Below are 19,331 nucleotides of genomic sequence, written 5' to 3' on the forward strand. Positions count from 1 at the left end.
ATTGTATAAATGGTGTCCATGATGGAACATCAGACAAAGGTCTGTACATTTATTCAATTTCCCTTACACCCTCAACATTGGCGACGCAAGGAATGTGGAACGCAACTGATCAAAAAAGTTAAAACTAGGTCTGGAAAAATATCCTTTTCTCCTAAGCTTGTTTATTGCTATAGGAGCATTATTGAGTAAGTATGCCTGAGTTTGCTGCGAAGAATAGTGCGAAGAATAGAGATCTAGACAATGTTTGACGGTGGAGTTTGGAGAGCGTTTTTAGACTATGACGGGCTGTCTGTGCCACACAATTTTGCTTTTCAAATTAATGTATTCAGATTGGTTTAATCCCTTTAATCCCTTTAAGCACACCGCACACCACTCACTCAGAGGGAGCTATATATATCAACTTGCCACGGAAGCTTCGTTATTTGCAAGACAATATATTAGATTGGAAACTACTAATAAATGAACCATAATTTCCTAGGGCATGTCCACACTTGGAAACAGGCAGTATCCACACTGAGACACCATCGTGAAATTCCAAATATTCATGTACGTTTTTTGGGACGTACATGCATGCGCATGCAGAATTTATTACTTTTTATGGATTGGTTCAAATTAATCAGAATTAATAATATCAACGACATACGTACATTTATAATTATCATACACAACGTGTAAGTTCATAATTACTCAGGTGAATTAAGGACTGGGTCCTTCAATTATTGCTGATTCAGCTAAAAGGAAGCTCCGCCCACGCTTTTTACCAGTAATTGTGCATAAAAATGGATCTCAAACTGCTTAAATCTTTAGCTCTAATTCCGGAGTCCTAAACGCTCCTTGAAGCACTTACTTTTTAGTGTAGTAGTTAGTTCTAAGGCTAGTACACACAGTAATATTCGGAAGGAGCCGTCTGCACTACGTAGAGTAAGTTATTAGCTTTTACATGTAAAAAATTAAGCTAGAAAACTATGTTTTATAGGTTGAAGGAACAGCTCCCTTCCGAATATTACTGTGTGTACTAGCCTTAGAACTAGCTACTACACTAAAAAGTAAGTGCTTCAAGGAGCGTTTAGGACTCCGGAATTAGAGCTAAAGATTTAAGCAGTTTGAGATCCATTTTTATGCACAATTGCTGGTAAAACGCGTGGGCGGAGCTTCCTTTTAGCTGAATCAGCAATAATTGAAGGACCCAGTCCTTAACCCTTTAACCGTCACGGGCCACGATCGTGGCCCGCAATAGTGACTTTTTTTGCGAAATTCTAATTCTGCGATACTTAGGAAGTAGCTCGAACTACGCACATCCCTGTATAGAGGAAGAGCTGTAGAATCACGTGCAATTTAGTCTAGAATTTTCCAAGCCACGTTGCTATATTAAAATTTCATTAGCATCTTACCGCACGAAGTTTATAGCTATGGCTAGGTTGTTTACTTGTGCCGATGTGCTTGAACAGCTTGAGGACAGCAATGGCGATGTCTCCTCTGGTGATGACAGTAGGATACCTCCCAAAGGCTACCAGCTTTATGCCAGACGCTGATGAACTGTCTGGGACTGAGGACATGCATGACATGGACCTAGACGCTAGAGCTATGGACCAGGACGGTGAAAGACCAGGAGAGGGCTCACTGTGTGACTCTGGCAAGTAGTATAAGTATAGTATAGCCTGAATATCAGTAGTAAGTATAGTATAGCTAAAATAGAATTAGCAGTAATGAACAGTCTTTATGTGAGTTTGTAAATTTCATAGATCGTTCACGGATATAGTATTACATGTGCGTATTGTACTTCAAATTGATATATCTTAGCACTGTTACATTCATATGATGTGAAAATCAAGCTTAGTCAAGCCTTTATACCATATGATAGGCTGATCCATAAAAAAAAATGTTTGGATTTTATCTCACCGCTGGCCGAGCATTTAAAATGATAAAAACGGGTGAGCGTAATAACCGTGGTTGTTATGGCAACACATGTTGCACCATTTTATTCCTTGTTGTATGGGCATTCTATTGGTATATGGTTGCTAGGCATTTTATTGCTCTGAAAACCCGATAGAGAATTTACAGACATTTCACTTCGCTGTTAATTAAGAATCCGACGGTTAAAGGGTTAATTCACTTGATTATAAATATATTATGTTCTCTAGAGTGGTATACGTAGTTTCTTTCCGTGAGAATCTATATTATAAATGAGAATCTATATAAATACAAATGAACATTGCATAAAGTGTGTCCAGTTAAGCTAGAACAATGGTTACAAAAAAGGTGTACTTATCTGACATTCTGTTCACAAGTTTAAATAAGTAACAGATTACCGAAGATTTTATTCATTGATAGGGGTAAACACTGTACATCATGCAGTATCAATAAAACTGAGACACTATACACATGTACATTTACTCTCAAGCACTTACTTGTACAATCATGTCTCTTCAGCAGCAACAGACTGTTTCAAACGTAGTAGTCCCTATATTGTGATTACTGACGTATATGAACAAGCTAATTAAGTAGTCCAGAGGATACGCAGGATATGGAAAATAGTACTATACATAACAGTAAAGTAGCTAACCCATTATGCGCCAATTACGCCTATTGGCGTCACTCTGGTAAGTGGCCGACATGGCCGTTGACGCCAATTGGAGTCATATGCAGCGATCCGGCTTCTCTCTGCGGTAAAGAAACCAGGGTGAGGCTGCAGCTAGTTTAACGCTAGTTTAACGCTACGACTACGTCCAGTTACTGTTCAGGTAAGTATATATGCAGTCAAAAACTCATACTATGTAGAAAATATTTTTGCAATACCCGCTTGAATATGCAGCTACTTTACAAATTAAACGAGCATGCTGACTATAAAAAGGCGTGCCGTGGGCAGCTCCGACCGGAAGCAACCAAAAAAATGACAAAATGGTAACAATGAATATTCTTGAGTCTTGCAAAAAGACACCCTTGACAGTTATAATGCACATTTTTACATTCTTCTTTTTCTTCCGCTCTCTCACGAGATAGTAGACACAAACTAAAAACAAAAAATGGCTGTCAAAAGTTTATTTCAATTGCCAACTGGGGAAAGAAGCCAACTGGGGGTTCCGGAGGTTCCACTGGAGCTAAAGTTCCAGACTGATGATACCAAGCAAGTCTTTGTAGGTATAATTGACAGTGCTAAGCGTGTTCTTGCTGCCAGAGATGCATTGGCCCAACATGAGGATCTGACAAACTGATGCTGTTGTTGAAGATGTGAACATAAATAACTCAAGTAAGTAGTCCATAGTATAAACCTGCGAACGCTTTTTCGCTTTTTAATATTAATTTTGTTGTTCATTTTTCATGGATAAAGTAGGAGAGTTGAAAGTCTGTAGGGAAAGACCTTTGTATATATATCTATCTAAATGAAGCTCGAAGAGTTTCTGTATAATTATTGTAGGCTTGTGTGTAGCAAAATAGGGGAATAACGAGAGAATAAAGTAAAATAAAAAGAAGTAAGCATTATCCGCCAGGGCCGATGAATCCATCTAAAATGTTGTAAATTATTATGTACAGTGTATTCATTAATAATGGCACTGCATGTAGCTTCATTGCCTACACTGAGGCATCATCACCCTTTCAGTAACATTCTCAGGTCGCGTTGAAGGACGCTTTGAAGGACTGCGACTGCCTTTGCTTGTTGACATGCAGTCTCCCTGTGTACATCATCAACCTATGTAGAAAATGTAAGTATTACTTCTCTAGCAATTATCGTATTATATCCCTAGCTTTTTGCTGGAGGGCCTCACTGTCTGGTGGCATGCACTCCACTTGCCCTATTAAAATGGTAGTAAAGAATTTGATATTCATATAAATTCTTTTTCAGAATCGAACTTTCAGTGAATTTCCACAGTTTCAATGCCATCTATTATGCAAGAAAGAAGCAAGCTTCCTAACTCTTCCACAACGTGCCCTGGAGTATGCTCACTGCACTGGAGCTGGCTGGAGCTGGCTGAAAAGATTCCTTTATTGTGCATAGCCTTTTGCTGTATCTACATAAAATATTTGTCAGCCATTATGATAACAACAATTTTATTTTTTTGTTTTTTTGTTTCTGCTTCTGGTAAAAAAGAAAAAACTACCAAGAATGTATTTCCCTTCCCTTTGTGTATATTTTGGAGTGTTCACAGTGTGGAGTGAGACAGTGTGGAGTCAGTGTGTGGAGTCAGTGTGGAGTGAGTGGCGCTTATACGCAAGAGAAAAGCTTAAATGAAAAGTCAAAGGTCGCGCCCACGGCAGCTCTTTTTATACTCACTCTTTTTATACTGAAAACTCGCTCCGGGATCCGGAAGTTGCAAATCCGGTAATCCAACATGCTCGTTTAAATATTAATTATTGGCATAAACAAACACTTTCTATATAGAGCTACAATCATGGCCAACAGGCCACACTAGACCAGTGAGGAGGAAATTCTGGACAATGGGGACCTGCAGAGATTGACATAGAAGATCTAACAGCTGAGTACAGTGAAATAGACAGAGACGTGCCAGTCATGAGGGCAGTGATGATGAATTTTCTGATCAATAACAGTTTAGAGAGGAGCTGGACAGTTACATTACTCCAACCAACAAATAAAATAGCTTCATGGACTAAAAACAAGGACTAAAAAACAAGACCACAAATACAACAATAATTACAACAATTATTGCAAAAAAAAATGTAGATCTGGACAGGACATGACACTGAGGAATACTGCTGACCACTGTTGTGACAGTCCTACCATGAACGTCAACCTTCCTGTACAAAGTGTATTTGTGAGAGTACGTGTGAGTACGTGTGTGCGTGCGTATATGTGTGTGTGTGCGCGCGTTTGTATGTGTGTGTGTGTGTGATGTGTGTGTGTGTGTGTGTGTGTATGCTTGCGTGTGTGTATGTGTGTATGTGTATGTGTGTGTGTGTGTGTGTGTGTGTGATTGCGTGTGCGTGTGCGTATGTGTGTGTGTGTATGCTTGCGTGTGTGTGTGTGTGTGTGTGTGTGTGGTGTGTGTGTGTGTGTGTGTGTGTGAGTGAGAGTGTGTGTGGTGGTGTGTGTGTGTGTATAATTATGTGTGTGAATTTAGGCGAGGATGTGTCTAACCATGTATTCCACCCTTGACAGAGTCGAAGGGGCACTGGGCAGTGACAGCAAGTACTCACGGACAGCAGTAGCCACAGACACAGATCTATTGTTGCGCAAAGAATTATATTATTGTTATACTTGATAGTATGTTTTCAAGGCTCAAAGAATGAAAGGAGAGGCTATTACTTTACACACATAATATGTGCCACTGTTCCTCTGTTCACGTTCACTGTACACGTTCACTGTACATATGTGGCCCCATCTCTGATTATTGGATCCAGCAACACCAACACGTAGTGTATGTACGTACACAAAAGGCTGCTTTTCAGCACTAAAAATTCTAGATACAACTACTATCTATCATGTACAGTCAGTAGTAACCATACAGCTTCTGGCAATTCTACATACAATGTAGGCATGCAACACAGTACTGTAAACCGATTGAATTTTTAATGTTTTAATCTTACGGCCTGGCCTGGTGATGCAGGCCCTAAAGAAGACTCTAAACATTCAGTAGAGTCAACACATACAGCTTAGGAAGCTAGTTATAGTCACCTTTTTGCCACTGCCAGTGCTGCCTCTGGTTATAAGCCACACCCAGTACCTTGTGACGATGAAGACAATGTTCAATGTTCAATGTTTCTAATGAAGAAGGTTAAGCTGTCATATGTATGGCTACTGCTCGGGAACATACCATCACCTTTAAATGCATTAAGCTTGGCAGCTAGAGACAAACTCGAGAAAATACCAGGTACGATTAAAACCACAACCGATCAATGTTTGAAATTCCAAAGCTATTGTGTTGTGTTATTTGGAAGTGGTTTTGTATCGGCTACATTCGGCTACATTGTGCGAGAGCTTTTGGACGATGTCATCGGAGTCAAGTTTGACTGGATAAAGTACAAGACTAATTGGACATATTCAGGACAGTGGTTGCTTGCAAGTGATTATTTTAATTTTGTGATTACATAATGTAGCTTTAATTATTAATGTTGAGCATATGAATGTTCATCGTGGCGCTTGAGCTTTAATAGCAGGTGGGTGAAAGGGTATGGCTTGATCAGCTTTTGAGCTCCATGTGAATTGGAGATACTAAAGGAAGAGTAGATGAGTGGAATTTCAATTCGGAAGCAGCTTTATGATTAAGACCTTTTGACCCTGAGACCCTGACGATCCTCCTCTGCTCAAGTACAGTGCAATCTGATAACAGAGGGTTGGCAATGTAGTGTTGTCGAACACAAATGGAGCCGTGGGAGTAACCTAGGTAGTGTCCCTAGTCGAGCCTGCGACTGACGATGTCGAATTGCCCCTAGACCCAGCTAGAGAGACTGATATGGTCGAAATGGAAATCCAAGGCGAATGCCACTCCTTCATGCCATGCCACTCACTGAAGGAGCAGGGGATTATCCAGCCATCCCAGAGCCCATGGGCCAGCCCGATAGTGATGGTACGCAAGAATTTTGTAATTATAGCCAGAACTTGACCTCATTCTGCACTGGTTTGGGTACAGAAGTGGTTTGGGTACTCTCTGGGACTGTGCAGGTACGTGGAGTAATAGATATGCATAATTATTAAGATGACAAGATGACTTTAATCAAAATGTGCTACTGCTCGTCAAAAACATGTGATGTGCTGTCATTAACAGTAATGTGTTAATCCGTATAACATTTAAATAGTCGAAATAGTCGTTCGTTGTATAGACGTGTTTTTAATTTGTGTTAAATGACTTGTACATTTCGTTGAAATTGCAACAGCACCCAACAGCACCAAGCTAAATAACATAGAGCAACTAAACAACTAAACATAGAGCATCATATCATAATCATGAACCATATGTGACAGGGCCTAGGCAAACCCCCCTTAACGCGGCACTAATTAATATAGGTGACGCGCAGGCTACAATTGTTGAGATTTAAATACCAGATGATAGAGCAAAGAATTGCCTATGCATTGATATTCTTAGTTTGCACATAGCTCGTTCCATGCCTGAGTTATGCGCGTTGGAAACTCAAAGTTCTGAAATAGTGGTATTGAGAAACGCCCACTTAAAGATTACTAAATTGGGAAAAGTAAGGTAACTTTAACCCTTCCTTTACCTACCTGTAAAAATTTGGGAAGCTTTGTGCAACATGTGTTGCCATAGCAACAACGGTTATTGTGCCCACCCGTTTTTATCATTTTAAATGCCCGGCTAGCGGTGAAGTTTATAGCTATGGCTAGATTATTTACTTGTGCCGATGTGCTTGAACAGCTTGAGGACAGCAATGGCGATGTCTCCTCTGGTGATGACAGTGCCTATGAAGGAGAGGGGATACCTCCCAAAGGCTACCAGCTTTATGCCAGACGCTGATGAACTTTCTGGGACTGATGACATGGACCTAGACGCTAGAGCTATGGACCAGGACGGTGAAAGACCAGGAGAGGGCTCACTGGCAAGTAGTATAGTATAGCTAGAATATCAGTAGTGTATAGCTAAAATAGAATTAGCAGTAATGAACAGCCTTTATGTGAGCTTGTAAATTTCATAGATCGTTCATCATAGATCGTTCACCGATATAGTAATACATGTACGTATTGTACTTCAAATTGATATAATCTTAGCATTCATATGATGTGAAAATCAAGCTTAGTCAACCATATGATAGGCTGATCTATAAAAAAATTTTTTTTATTTTATCTCACCGCTGGCCGAGCATTTAAAATGATAAAACGGGTGAGCGTAATAACCGTGGTTGTTATGGCAACACATGTTGCACCATTTTATTCCTTGTTGTATGGGCGTTCTATTGGTATATGGTTGCTAGGCATTTTATTGCTCTGGAAACCCGATAGAGAATTTACAGACGTTTCACTTCACTGTTAATTAAGAATCCGACGGTTAAAGGGGTTAACAGCTTATTCCTTAATGACGCAAATTTGCGTCAACCGCGGCTATTCGGTTAATGAGTTTTTTGGCATTGTTGGACAAGAGGTATGCTCAACGAGATGGAGCCAGGAGAATTGGAACCTGCTCCACCGCATCACCACCTTTCAGCACTCCAAGATGGATGATAGATGCATCCTTTCAAGGAACTCTTATACTATACGCCGCATTGTTACGTCAGGGTTACACCCCCACGGCCATATTAATTTTTAAAAAATGGTTAGTTCTTAGAAAACTGCTCGTAACTCGAAAGCGCTTACTCGAAAGCGCTTCGACTTTTGATTGTGCAAGTTAGGCTAGGAAGATATACCAGTACAAGATGATGCTTACTATCTCGAAGGATTGGCTGTGATCTGCTTCTGTCAAGTGGTAAGTAGTAGTTGCGTATAATACTACTTTGTTACAATGCTTTTTAGATTCGCTAGAAGCTTTATACCTTATTGTAGTAAGTATAAAGGAGTAGTGCTAAGAAGCAATATTATATGAGTGTCATAACCACTAAAACGCTTCCGCTGTACAGTACCTCTTCCACTTCATTTGCAAACTCCTCACCCTACCCTGTGAAACCATGGAAAAAGACGTAGTATTACTGTCTAATAATAGCTTCATAGCAATATTTTTGGTTGTCACTCATAATTATAATATCCTACTAAACAAGCTTCGACATGTAAATTTGTGTCTGGCAATGATTCATTGCGGAAAAAGACATAGGATTTCATTGTCTTGTTGTGCTTGAATTTCAGCATGCCTAAGAGAAACTGTTATTACTGAAAATCCAGGAATAGTGCACTGGTACACTGCTCAGAATACATACGACTACTTCTTGCTTTGGGGGTAGTTCTACCTCTGGTTCTGACTGAGCCATGTATACGCCATTTGATGCTGTGGCTTGAGCATAGTATAGCTTCACGTGAATTGGAGATACTAAAGGAAGAGGTTCAATTAAAGTCCTCTGGAAGCTGACGATCCAGCAAAATTCTTATACTGACACCCGCACGGAGGTGTCCAACTACAGTATTACGTCAAAACAAAAGTTATGGAAAATAATGTAGTTCGAAACAAGCTCAATATACACCAATTTGGCTTCCTCAAACATCGCTCATGCCTCAGCCAGCTCCTCATATTTTACTCAACCATACAAAATTCCTACAGACGTGGTGTACTTTAAAGCTTTCGATAGTGTATCCCACAACAAACTCTTGTACAAACTCTGGATATAACTGGCCCTCTGTGGCAGTGGTTCAGAAGCTACCTTGAAGACAGACACCACTTTGTAGAGGTGGAAAACAACCTCCTCTGGTACAACGCTCTGATGGGGCAGGAGATTAATAAAGCCACGGTCACCTGTGGCACACTGCCCTTACCAACTGGGCGTACCTCTTGATGGTACTGCACAATGCCCAGCTGACAACAGCAGGGGAATCCATCTTCAAGTACACTGGGGTTGCTGTTTTCACATCGTATGTTTTGGGTGCTGCCTTGTGCAGGTCTTTCTTACGGAGCATCGGCACCGGTATCAATCAGACCAGAGTGGCGGAGGGACAGGTTCCATGGGTCCTCCCTTTCACACAAGAACACACTGCAGATCAACTTACCAAGCTAGCAACTCAGCTTAACCCTTTCCCGGCTTTGGACGACATATGTCGTCCAGCGGACCGAGATTTTTCAAAAATTTGCTGTGCACACTGTGTTGGAGCTATGCGCACGCTGTAGGTACCACATTGAGCTGCTCTTTCACATGGTATTTTCAACATCTTGCTTCGAGGTACGCTTCGTGCAGTACCGTCGAAAGAAAAGTGACCGTTTGATGATGACTTCAAGATCTTCGTAGTACAACCTCAGTGGGGTACTAGAGCTGCTAGATAGTGACTGGGATCGTAGCTAGGTAGGAAGCTACCTCAAGCTAAGAGCTGGACCAAGTTTCTGGATCTGGTTAGTCTAGAGTAGCATTTGTACAACATACTGTAGCTTCAGTATAGGTTTGCTTAGGCTATAGGTTTGCTTAGGCTAGTTAGTACAGCAGTGGATATCATGAGCCACCAGCATTTGACAGAGTACCGCATGGCTGGATACGGTACGTGCTCAAGATTGTCAAAATACCTCGAACACTGAGGAGGTGCATGAGAAAGTTGATACCACTGTGGCAGTCCGAGTTTTCATTGGGAAAAGGCGAATCCGTACTGATTAAATTCCGGCGAGGGCTATCACCTCTCCTCTGCACAGCACCGCTCTCCTGGGCCATGAGCCAACGAAGAGGAATCTGGAGTCCAAGTCTCGGATCACATTAAAACGAACGCTGCCATCAGTTGGGGTAGTGTCAGGATCCATCGGCATGAAATTGAACATTAACAAGTGTGTCTGTGGTGAGCGGTGCACCACGTCACAGGCATCGTGACCATCAGAGGAATTCCATATCGAATAGCCAACGACAACGAACCAACAAGTACCTGGGAATATTGCAAGTAATCGCGTTGCGTTGCCTGACTGTCCAAGCAAACCTTAGGGACGAATATCTGAGACGTCTGAGGAAGATATGGGGTAAACGGAAAATCGAAGTCTGACCAGACAAAAACGTCAGGTACTACTTCGGATTTCTACCCTGGGATATCCAGGCCTTACAATCATTGGATCGCGAAACACGGCGCATCCTGAGAAATAACAAGGCTCACCGCCTCGATCGAACGGTTGTACTTGCCAAGGAAAATGGGCGGCAGAGCCTCTACGAAAATGCAAATGCAGTAGTGTCGTCTACCTGACTACTTCCGATGATCGCCAAAGTAGCGTCTTACTTGAGCAGTCGCAGTGTTCCGAAGCAGTGTTCCGAAGCATCATCAAGCGAGCGAAAGCATTCTTAAAGCAACGTAAAATCCCAGTGGTCCTCACAGCCTCGAAACCGCACGAGGGAAGGAGGTATGGCGGAAAGATACCTGACCCAAATGATGAAAAAAGCACAACAATTGGAACTCACAGACAAGCTCAAGGCTCCACGGGATATCCTGGAAACAAACCCACAAGGACACAGAAAGCTGCTGGTACTGGATCAGGCCGGGCAAAGCGCCACAGACTCTGCTGCACAGTGTTGCTCACCAGAGCATATTGCAGGAGGCAGAGAGAGGATGAGCTGTGTGGGGAAAAGGCAGAAACCATTGGACATATCTTGTCGTCATGCAACGTCTACTGCAACGACACGACAAAGTCGTGTACCAGGTTACCCGGGTTCTACTCTACACTACACCCTGCCTTCCTGGCCAGTGGACTGATTATCGGAACAGTCGGGGATATGAAGACGATCTTCATAGAAGTTGATACCATCATAACGACAAAAGAACGAAAAACAAGGATGTGCCGTGCAGACCGGATATAGTCATTCGTGACCATACCAGGAAGACGATCACCATTGTTGATGTTGCTGTAGCCTGGGAACCACTCATCCCAGAACGTGAAAAACAGAAGCGGGGCAAGTATGAAGCTCTTGCTCGTGACATAGTTAGCCATAAAGATCATGCGAGTTACCAAATCATCGTTCAACAACCCTTTGTCTTCAGAGACCTGGGATCTGTAAGGAAACAACTGACAGGACTGGAAATCTTGGATGACCACCGAATCAGACATTTAATCACGAACTGCCAATCAGATGTTGTGCACTTTGCTGTTCGGGGGCACCTGTGCATGCATTAACATCGCGGATGCCACTTATATAACTTCAGAGGTAAGTGGAAGTCTTACAAGAGCCAACTTAATGTAGCATTTCCTTGCAGACACGAAATTACTACTATAACATGCTGGAAATGTTGCACACTTACCAAGTGTCGTTTATGCACTGGTGTGACATATGCCCTGCAGTTTACTGTTGGGTTGTTGCTACGCAATTATTTATCGTAGAGCTGGGACGTAATAATTATGAGGTAAGACTGTAAGTATACTAGATTGGTAAAGTCATTGCGATATGCAGATCCTTGGTGCTGAAGCGAGGAGCGAATGACGGCGAACTATGGACTGTGGTTTTCTGTGTTTTTAGCTTGCGTTTTGTATGCTGGCTATATTTATTCATATGCTGCGTACTCTAATGATATATATGTATGTGCGCGCTTCGGTATTAATTATCTTCGGATGAGCTTCGATAGGGGGCGTTCAGAGCAGTAGTTGGGATATACAGAATGCGGTGCACAGCCTATCGTGAGTTAGTCCAAGCCTGCCTGCATATGTAGTGGTGGGGGTGCTGATGCCGACAGTCTGAACCCCCAATTAGATAGTGCACAGAGTTGCTAGACAAAGGTCATGCCCTCTGTGCGGCTCATTGTTCTGCGCAACGCTTAGTGTATCATAATCCGGCCGCAAGTCGAACACTAACTGCATGTCATTGAATGAGTTAATTCAGGCTTGGTAACCAGTTACCCAAAACAACACTAGTAAAAGTCGTAACAAGGTTTCCGTAGGTGAGTGAACCTGCGGAAGGATCATTACTGATTGGCTTTTCGGCCCTTCTCTGTGCACCGTTTTCGGCTCGGTCGAGCGTGTGGTTCGCCAGGCTCCGGGGGAGAACAAAACACTTTGTCGTGAAAACTTAAAGTTTAAACAACTTCTAACGGTGGACCCCTCGATGAAGATAGTGTGAATTGCAGAATTCAGTGAATCATCGAGGACGCAAATGGAGCACGTCTGTCTGAGAGTTTACTTTACTGTGTGCCGCCCGCGGGTTTGAGGCGTTGTCTGCGGCCACGGGCATCCCTCGAAGTGATTGCGTCCCATCCCGATTGCGGGAGCCGGCACACAGATGCTGTTGCCGTCGACTCGCGGGACGCCGTGACTCAAACTGAACCTCAGATCAGGCGAGACTACCCGCTGAATTTAAGCATATCAATAAGCGGAGGAAAAGAAACTAACAAGGATTCCCTGCGAGCGAAATGGGAAGACCTGAAATCCCTGGCAGTCACTGTCAGGGAGTTGTGAGGCACTGGCCGACGCTGTCAAAGTTGACCTGGAAAAGCGCGTCACAGAGGGTGTGAGCCCCGTACGTGGCACCGTCTACCAGGGCCGTCATTGCCTTCAGAGAGTCGGGTTGTTTGGGAATGCAGCCCAAAGTGGGTGGTAAATACTGGCACGAGCAAACAAGTACCGTGAGGGAAAGACTTTGAAAAGAGGACCGCGAAACCGTTAGGAGGGAAACGAATGCAGCTCTGCCCAAGTTCAGGAGCGAAGTTGATCAGTGATGCCGGTCCGCAAAAGCCAATAGGTTTTGCCCTCTTGGGCAAGCTGGCCAACAACAGTTGCCTGTGGCTGACAAGGGCCGTCGGGTAGGTGCTCGGAGGTCTGGAAGTCAATAACTGGCCTTCGGGTTTGGGCACCGCTTCAGGGACTGCGGACGGATGCCCGCTCGGACGGGAGACCGGTCACACCTTGCGCTGTAGTTGTTGGTGATCAAATGGCCGCATCCGACCCGTCTTGCGAGTCTTTGGGTGGCAAACCCAGCGGCACAATGAAAGTGAAGTCTGTGAGTTCAGTAGTTGGCGTAGTGAATGTAGGACTTGGAAATAGGGGTTGGTAGATTATGCTAGCATAATTTTGAGCATAATAGGCACATTTTTTTGTGAGAGGCACAATTAGTATAATTAATAGTATGGCAAGCAATCACGAGGCGTAGCCGAGTGCTATTAACCTTGCCAGTGCTTGTTTTATTGTTTGAGCGGGTCGTCAAGGCAGTAATTGCACGTCATTAATGACGACGTGCAATTACTGCCTTGACGACGTGCAATCACTGTACGAATCACAGTAAAGAATCACAGTAAATAATAGGACAACATAAAAAACGGAAGTATGGCGCTTAGTGTAACAGATGGAGTCATGTGGCCATTACTTATAGTTTGATTTACTTGTGCAGCGGCTTTGGAGGAATAATGTGGGAATATAATAGGAGAGGCGACAAACGCCGGTGAACCAACTGTGCACAGTGCGGAGCGTGTCACAAGAGATGTGGTGTACAGTTGAAAACACCAAATTACACTGCTGGAGACGCCAAACCACACACGCACAAATTGTATATTTGCATGCCATACATGGTGCAAGAGTGGGGAATGATCATTATATGGTTTCTAAAAGTTCAAAGTCCATAATAATTTATTTATGGCTGCTCATGATCTGAAAACACTACCGAGGCATAATTATGGACTTAAAAAGGTATTATGACGAAAGGGATTACTTTGTAAGCTTACATCTTATGCCTTGTAAAAACGACTGGTCTAACAGTCTCCTGCCTTCACTAGCAGTACAGCACACTTCCTCCATCATCCCAAAATGAAGTACAGCAAAAATTATTATAGCACGGTCATGCAAACAAAGTACTCCTTTTAAAAGAAGGTTCATTTTGCATGCGGTGTAACGAGTGGGAAATGATCGACATTATTGTTGCTAAAAAAGGATGAAAAAGTTCCAAGTAGTCCATAAAAATTAATGGCTGCTGAAACAGTGCAGCTTTGCAGCTACCAATATAGCTAGCGTTCGAGCTAACTAATGGCCTTCAAAGTAAGCAAAACTAGCCATATTACTCAAGAAACGAATTGCAAATCCAAAAAAAAGCCTCATACTTGCACTCTTGAGCAGCTGTAGCACACACACACACACTACCTTATACCTCGCCAACCGAGGCACTTGGAACAATTTCTGTAATAGTCCCCAGCACTGCTTTTCACTTTTGTTAACTCTTTTGACGAGATCATTACTTGAGTATCCCAGGTAAGTGATAATTTTGACTGTAGAATAAACACCAAACCAAAAGCTAATTGAATTTGGTAATCTGTACAGTGTTTGATAAGCTAATCGAAGTTAGCTGGCAGATTCTTTGTCTTGAGAATTGGCTGTGATAATCATTAGGACAATCCCTATGCTCATCGAAGTTTGAAATAATTATGCCTGTTACGGACGGAGTTGCAAGTGCTGCCCTATAAGCTCACTTCTAAACACAGAATATATTATAGCTGTGCTAGCACAAATACACAGCAAACCTAGATCAATTGGTTCTGGGCTGGGCTGGACCTGTAGAGGTACTGTTCCTGGATTGTGTTGTACTAGGGGTGTTCCTGGACTGTTCCTGGACTGCTTTCAAGTATTCGCCTGCCTACTACTATCTCGTCAATTTTCAGCTGCATTTGTTTTTTAAGTGGCGATATCCACTGCTGATAAACCTGGAAAATTATCACACTTTACACAAGGGGTACTGGCAAGCAGGCAAGTAATTGAACAACAAACTTACATAGTTGAAGTTAGGATACTCACTGCTGGCCTACATGAACAAAATGACTCAACCAGGGGACAAGGGGCCCCATAAATCACTAGGATGCGAAATTTTCTACTGTAGAAAATGAACTTCACACACGCATTGTTACAATAATGCACCTATTCCAAAACATAACGTGAAAAATCATAAAGCATTCAAGTCATTATTACACAGAAGAGTAGTTGTCAATCTGCATAATAAATGAAAGGCATAAAGTCTTACAAAAGTACATGTAATAAAAACATGTACATTGTGCAGGTAAATACATTGTGCAGGTAAACTTCTTACATCTCTTTCAAAATTTCTTCCAGGATGTGTAAATTGTAAATGGTCCTGGGTATTGCGGCGAAGTGTCGGGACTAAATTGCTTCGTGTAGGAGGCGTGGAGATGTGATTAGGAAAAATCTCAAAGCCGTGGGGAATGTGGCAGGCCTGTTGTTGGAGAAAGTTGGTAACGCTAAGAGTAGAATTGGGGTTGACAGGTCGACAGGATGAGGGGTTGGGACAGGTTGCATTATCAGATGTGGGGTCAACAGGATCAACAGGACACGGGGGGTCGACGGTAGCACGGAGGGTTCCACCACCAGAGGTGGGGTCGACAGGACGGAGGGTTGCATCACCAGAGGTGGGGTCGACAGTAGCACGGAGGGTTCCACCACCAGAGGTGGAGTCGACAGGACGGAGGGTTCCACCAGGTCGACCGTAGCACGAGGTGGGGGGGTCGACAATAGCACAGAGGGTTCCATCACCAGAGGTGGGGTCGACGGTTTCACTTTGAATTACAAGAATATCTTGTAACATTTTCTTGTTTAGGGTTTCTGCTACGTCGGCTCGCACCTACAGTGTAATAGTAAACTGACAATAAAATAGCATATGTACACGCACATTTTTGGGAAGAAAGAGAATTTGTTCTATGTACATTGTACATTTATATGCCGTATAGCGCTAAATTTTCGAGGCACTTGCGCTGTACGGTACTATCCCAAATCTACAATTGGAGTATATGCAAACCTTCTTCGGTGGCTTTTCTCTTCCGGAATTAACATTTTTCCTTTTTCTTCCTGACAAAAAAGGGTGTTATGAAATTACTTTTCAACAGTACTGTGACACAATTAAAAACACTCCATTACTATTTACCGTAAAATGATGCTGCTTAACTACCTTTGTACCCTTGGCCCTTGGTACCAGAGCTTGAGCCAGACTGATACTTGTGGACATTATTACAGTCATCAGCTATAAGAATATACATATATACAAGCAAGTTTTTGACATTGGCACAACTAAGAAAAAACACAAAGAAGCTCTCAAAGGTGTGTACAGCGTGTGCCATCCCTTTACTAAACAACCCAACCCAAACATTGGAAAATGTCAATCTTGAGGTGATGGATTGTGAGCCCCTTCACGACTTAAAAGGCCACTTGAGTAATTTGTTTGACGAGCTGCCGCTAATATTGGAACAACCACTATCATTGACACCGACCTAGACACCGACCTAGGGTGGAGACTATCGACTAGCAGCAGTTATCGCTTTTGACAACACCACCACTAATCTTGCAACTAATTGAAACAGCTGTGGAGATATCGGAACTACTGAGGACAGCAAAAGGTCACCCAAATCATTCTACAACGTGACATGGATACATTTCGAACTGTGCAGAGAGCTACTATCTGCACCGAAAGTGGTTACGTACAGGAGGCTATTTGGAATAGTGCATGCTCCTACACAATTTGAAATTTATAACCTAAAAGCCACAAACACAGAACATGAAGAAAGACTTTTTGGACAAGCGAAAGATTTGGCACAACGAGCTACAAACAGACAACCAAGTACTGTGGTTCCACAAATACTTCTACGTATTCAAGCTAAACAGAAAAGTGGCAGCTTGTATAACACATACTATCAAAGTATTAGTCGAGTATCTAAAGCTATGGAAGAGCTCAACAAACCTGGAACACTAAGCCAAAATACATTGATACGAACAGATTTTCTTACTTCACGCATGAGCAGCTGGCAGCAACACCTCTTGCGTATATCTCCATTTCTGAAATCTGGTCCGGGAGTTTGGTGGCACAGTGTACAAGGCGGCTATATTTTCCATGACAGTAGCGAAGCACCAAATAACAGAGACGAAGGCTCTCACATTTTCTTCACACAAGAGGTAGTGAGCAAAAAAGACGTTCAATGGGAACAAATACATGCACAAAATGTACAGCTACCAACACCCTACATAACAGTATACAAAAATGGCGAATTTTCTGGAAGGCGTGCTTTCATTGAAAGCAGCCATAAGAACTGACTCAGAACTGACTCTGATGAAGACATGGAAACAGACATCGATATCGACATGGATCGATAATTGACAATCAAATATACGATGAAATCCTGCAATCAAATTATGAAAACGACGAAAAAAAGCAAGAAAACATTCCACAAACACCACGAAAGCAAACTAGCAACAGCATTATGCAAAGCTCTCGGTGAATCAACGTGAATCAACGCTACTACAACAACTAGATGAGCTATGTCTACAACTAAAAAGCAGCTCCAATAAACCACAATCAGAGCGAACAGCCTACAAGAAAGTGTATGAAGAGCTTGAAGAGCTAAATAAAAACAATTTGTTACACTGATGTAGCATATCATGGCCAGAAAAGAGTACATTGAAAAGCTTAGATTGCTTCTACGTTACATTTTCAAATCTAGATGTAATCCTGAGTGGCTAGACTATACGCAGTCAGTACTGAGCTATAATAATTATGCAATAATTATAGAGCTAGAACAACTACCTTACACAACTACCTTACATATGTTGTTCATAATTATTAGTTCATATACTACAGGAGTAAGGACTTTTTCTTACAGCTAATGCTATTTGCTCACTACTCACGATTAATTACATGTAGTATACATACAGCAGAGTACAGCAGTAATTACTTATGCATGAGTAACTTTTAACTTTACACTTTGAGACAAATCAAGCAACAAATAACCGCTTACCAGATCTACTGGCTGTACGAAGTCAGGTGGATGTGCTCATAGAGTTAATCCCACTTGAGTTTTTTCATAAAGGCTTCCATGCTCCCACAAAATGTACTGAGAATTTTTCTACAGTAAATACATTTCTACAGTATTATGTGATTTTGTACATCAACTTATTGTCTTTAGCCGAGTCCCACCAAATGACGGACAGTTTCTTGCAGTTTTCAGTTTTATCGTGGCCCGCAATAGTGACTTTTTTTGCTAATTCTGCGATACTTAGGAAGTAGCTTGAACTACGCACATCCCTGTATAGAGGCACATCCCTGTATAGAGGAAGATCACGTGCAATTTAGTCTAGAAATTTCTAAGCCACGTTAGTAGCATCTGTGCCGATGTGCTTGAACAGCTTGAGGACAGGAAGTAGCACCTGTGAAAAAAAAATTTTTGCCCATGTTTTTCATTTCTACTATAGTTAGTGCAGCGTTAAGGGGGGTCACTGGAAACATTGATATAATACATACATACATACATACATACATACGGGTTTTCCTGGGTTTTCCTAGGGCTGATCAATAAAAAAAAATTTTTGGATTTTATCTCACCGCTGGCCGGGCATTTTATGATATTATCCTATGGATACTGAAGATTATCACGAGTCTGTGCCAGTAACTGCACGAGTGCCTGCAAGGCACGAGTGACAGTTACTAGGCACGGACGAGTGATAATCATCAGTATCCATGGGATAATGCATTTATTGCTTGGCAACCAAAATGCAGGTTGAATCTGCGCATGCGCAACATGCGGTTGCTTTATCAACCAGAAGAATGCGTAGCAACAAAACCAGTTGAAGATGAGTTTAAGAGAAAGAAAACAGCTAGAAAGACAAAGAAATAAGACTCTACCACCACCACCTCCACCAACACAAGGCTGACAAGACTGATACAACAAGTGTACAGACCACTGATGGACCCCCCCTTGAAACACAGCTCTTTACATTAGAGATAGATGACCCTCCTCCTGCCACTGGTTCCTTCCAAGAGCTGTTAAAAGACAAGTGGCTGAAAGACTGTTGCTGTAAACAGAG

The 19,331-nt window shown here is 42.4% G+C and overlaps 1 protein-coding gene and 2 long non-coding RNA genes across 5 annotated transcripts; 1 reads left to right on the plus strand and 2 right to left on the minus strand.

The window, feature by feature from the left end:
* The first annotated feature begins 1,760 nt into the window (after positions 1-1,760).
* LOC135331272 (uncharacterized) lies at positions 1,761-5,671 on the plus strand. The gene is made up of 4 exons (XR_010392989.1): positions 1,761-3,247; positions 3,611-3,701; positions 3,842-4,775; positions 5,114-5,671. It is a non-coding gene; the product is annotated as an uncharacterized LOC135331272 (long non-coding RNA).
* On the minus strand, positions 4,614-5,765 carry LOC135331273 (uncharacterized). The gene is made up of 3 exons (XR_010392990.1): positions 5,630-5,765; positions 5,093-5,177; positions 4,614-4,752 (listed from the first exon to the last, which is right to left on the minus strand). It is a non-coding gene; the product is annotated as an uncharacterized LOC135331273 (long non-coding RNA).
* A 9,109-nt stretch (positions 5,766-14,874) lies between these two features.
* Positions 14,875-18,877, minus strand: LOC135331027 (uncharacterized). 3 transcript variants are annotated; one of them, XM_064526052.1, is made up of 5 exons: positions 18,415-18,877; positions 18,266-18,361; positions 16,429-17,413; positions 16,279-16,328; positions 14,875-16,104 (listed from the first exon to the last, which is right to left on the minus strand). In XM_064526052.1, exons 3-5 carry the CDS (start codon positions 16,595-16,597, stop codon positions 15,412-15,414), a joined length of 912 nt encoding a protein of 303 aa, XP_064382122.1. In that variant the 5' UTR covers positions 16,598-17,413; positions 18,266-18,361; positions 18,415-18,877; the 3' UTR covers positions 14,875-15,411. The 3 variants fall into 3 exon arrangements, with proteins under 3 accessions (XP_064382122.1, XP_064382123.1, XP_064382121.1); XM_064526053.1 differs by having other exon boundaries at positions 16,429-18,361; XM_064526051.1 differs by having other exon boundaries at positions 18,266-18,877.
* Between the last annotated feature and the right edge of the window lie 454 nt (positions 18,878-19,331).

This window comes from Halichondria panicea, chromosome 2, assembly GCF_963675165.1.
Source record: "Halichondria panicea chromosome 2, odHalPani1.1, whole genome shotgun sequence".
Classification (NCBI taxonomy): Eukaryota; Metazoa; Porifera; class Demospongiae; order Suberitida; family Halichondriidae; genus Halichondria; species Halichondria panicea.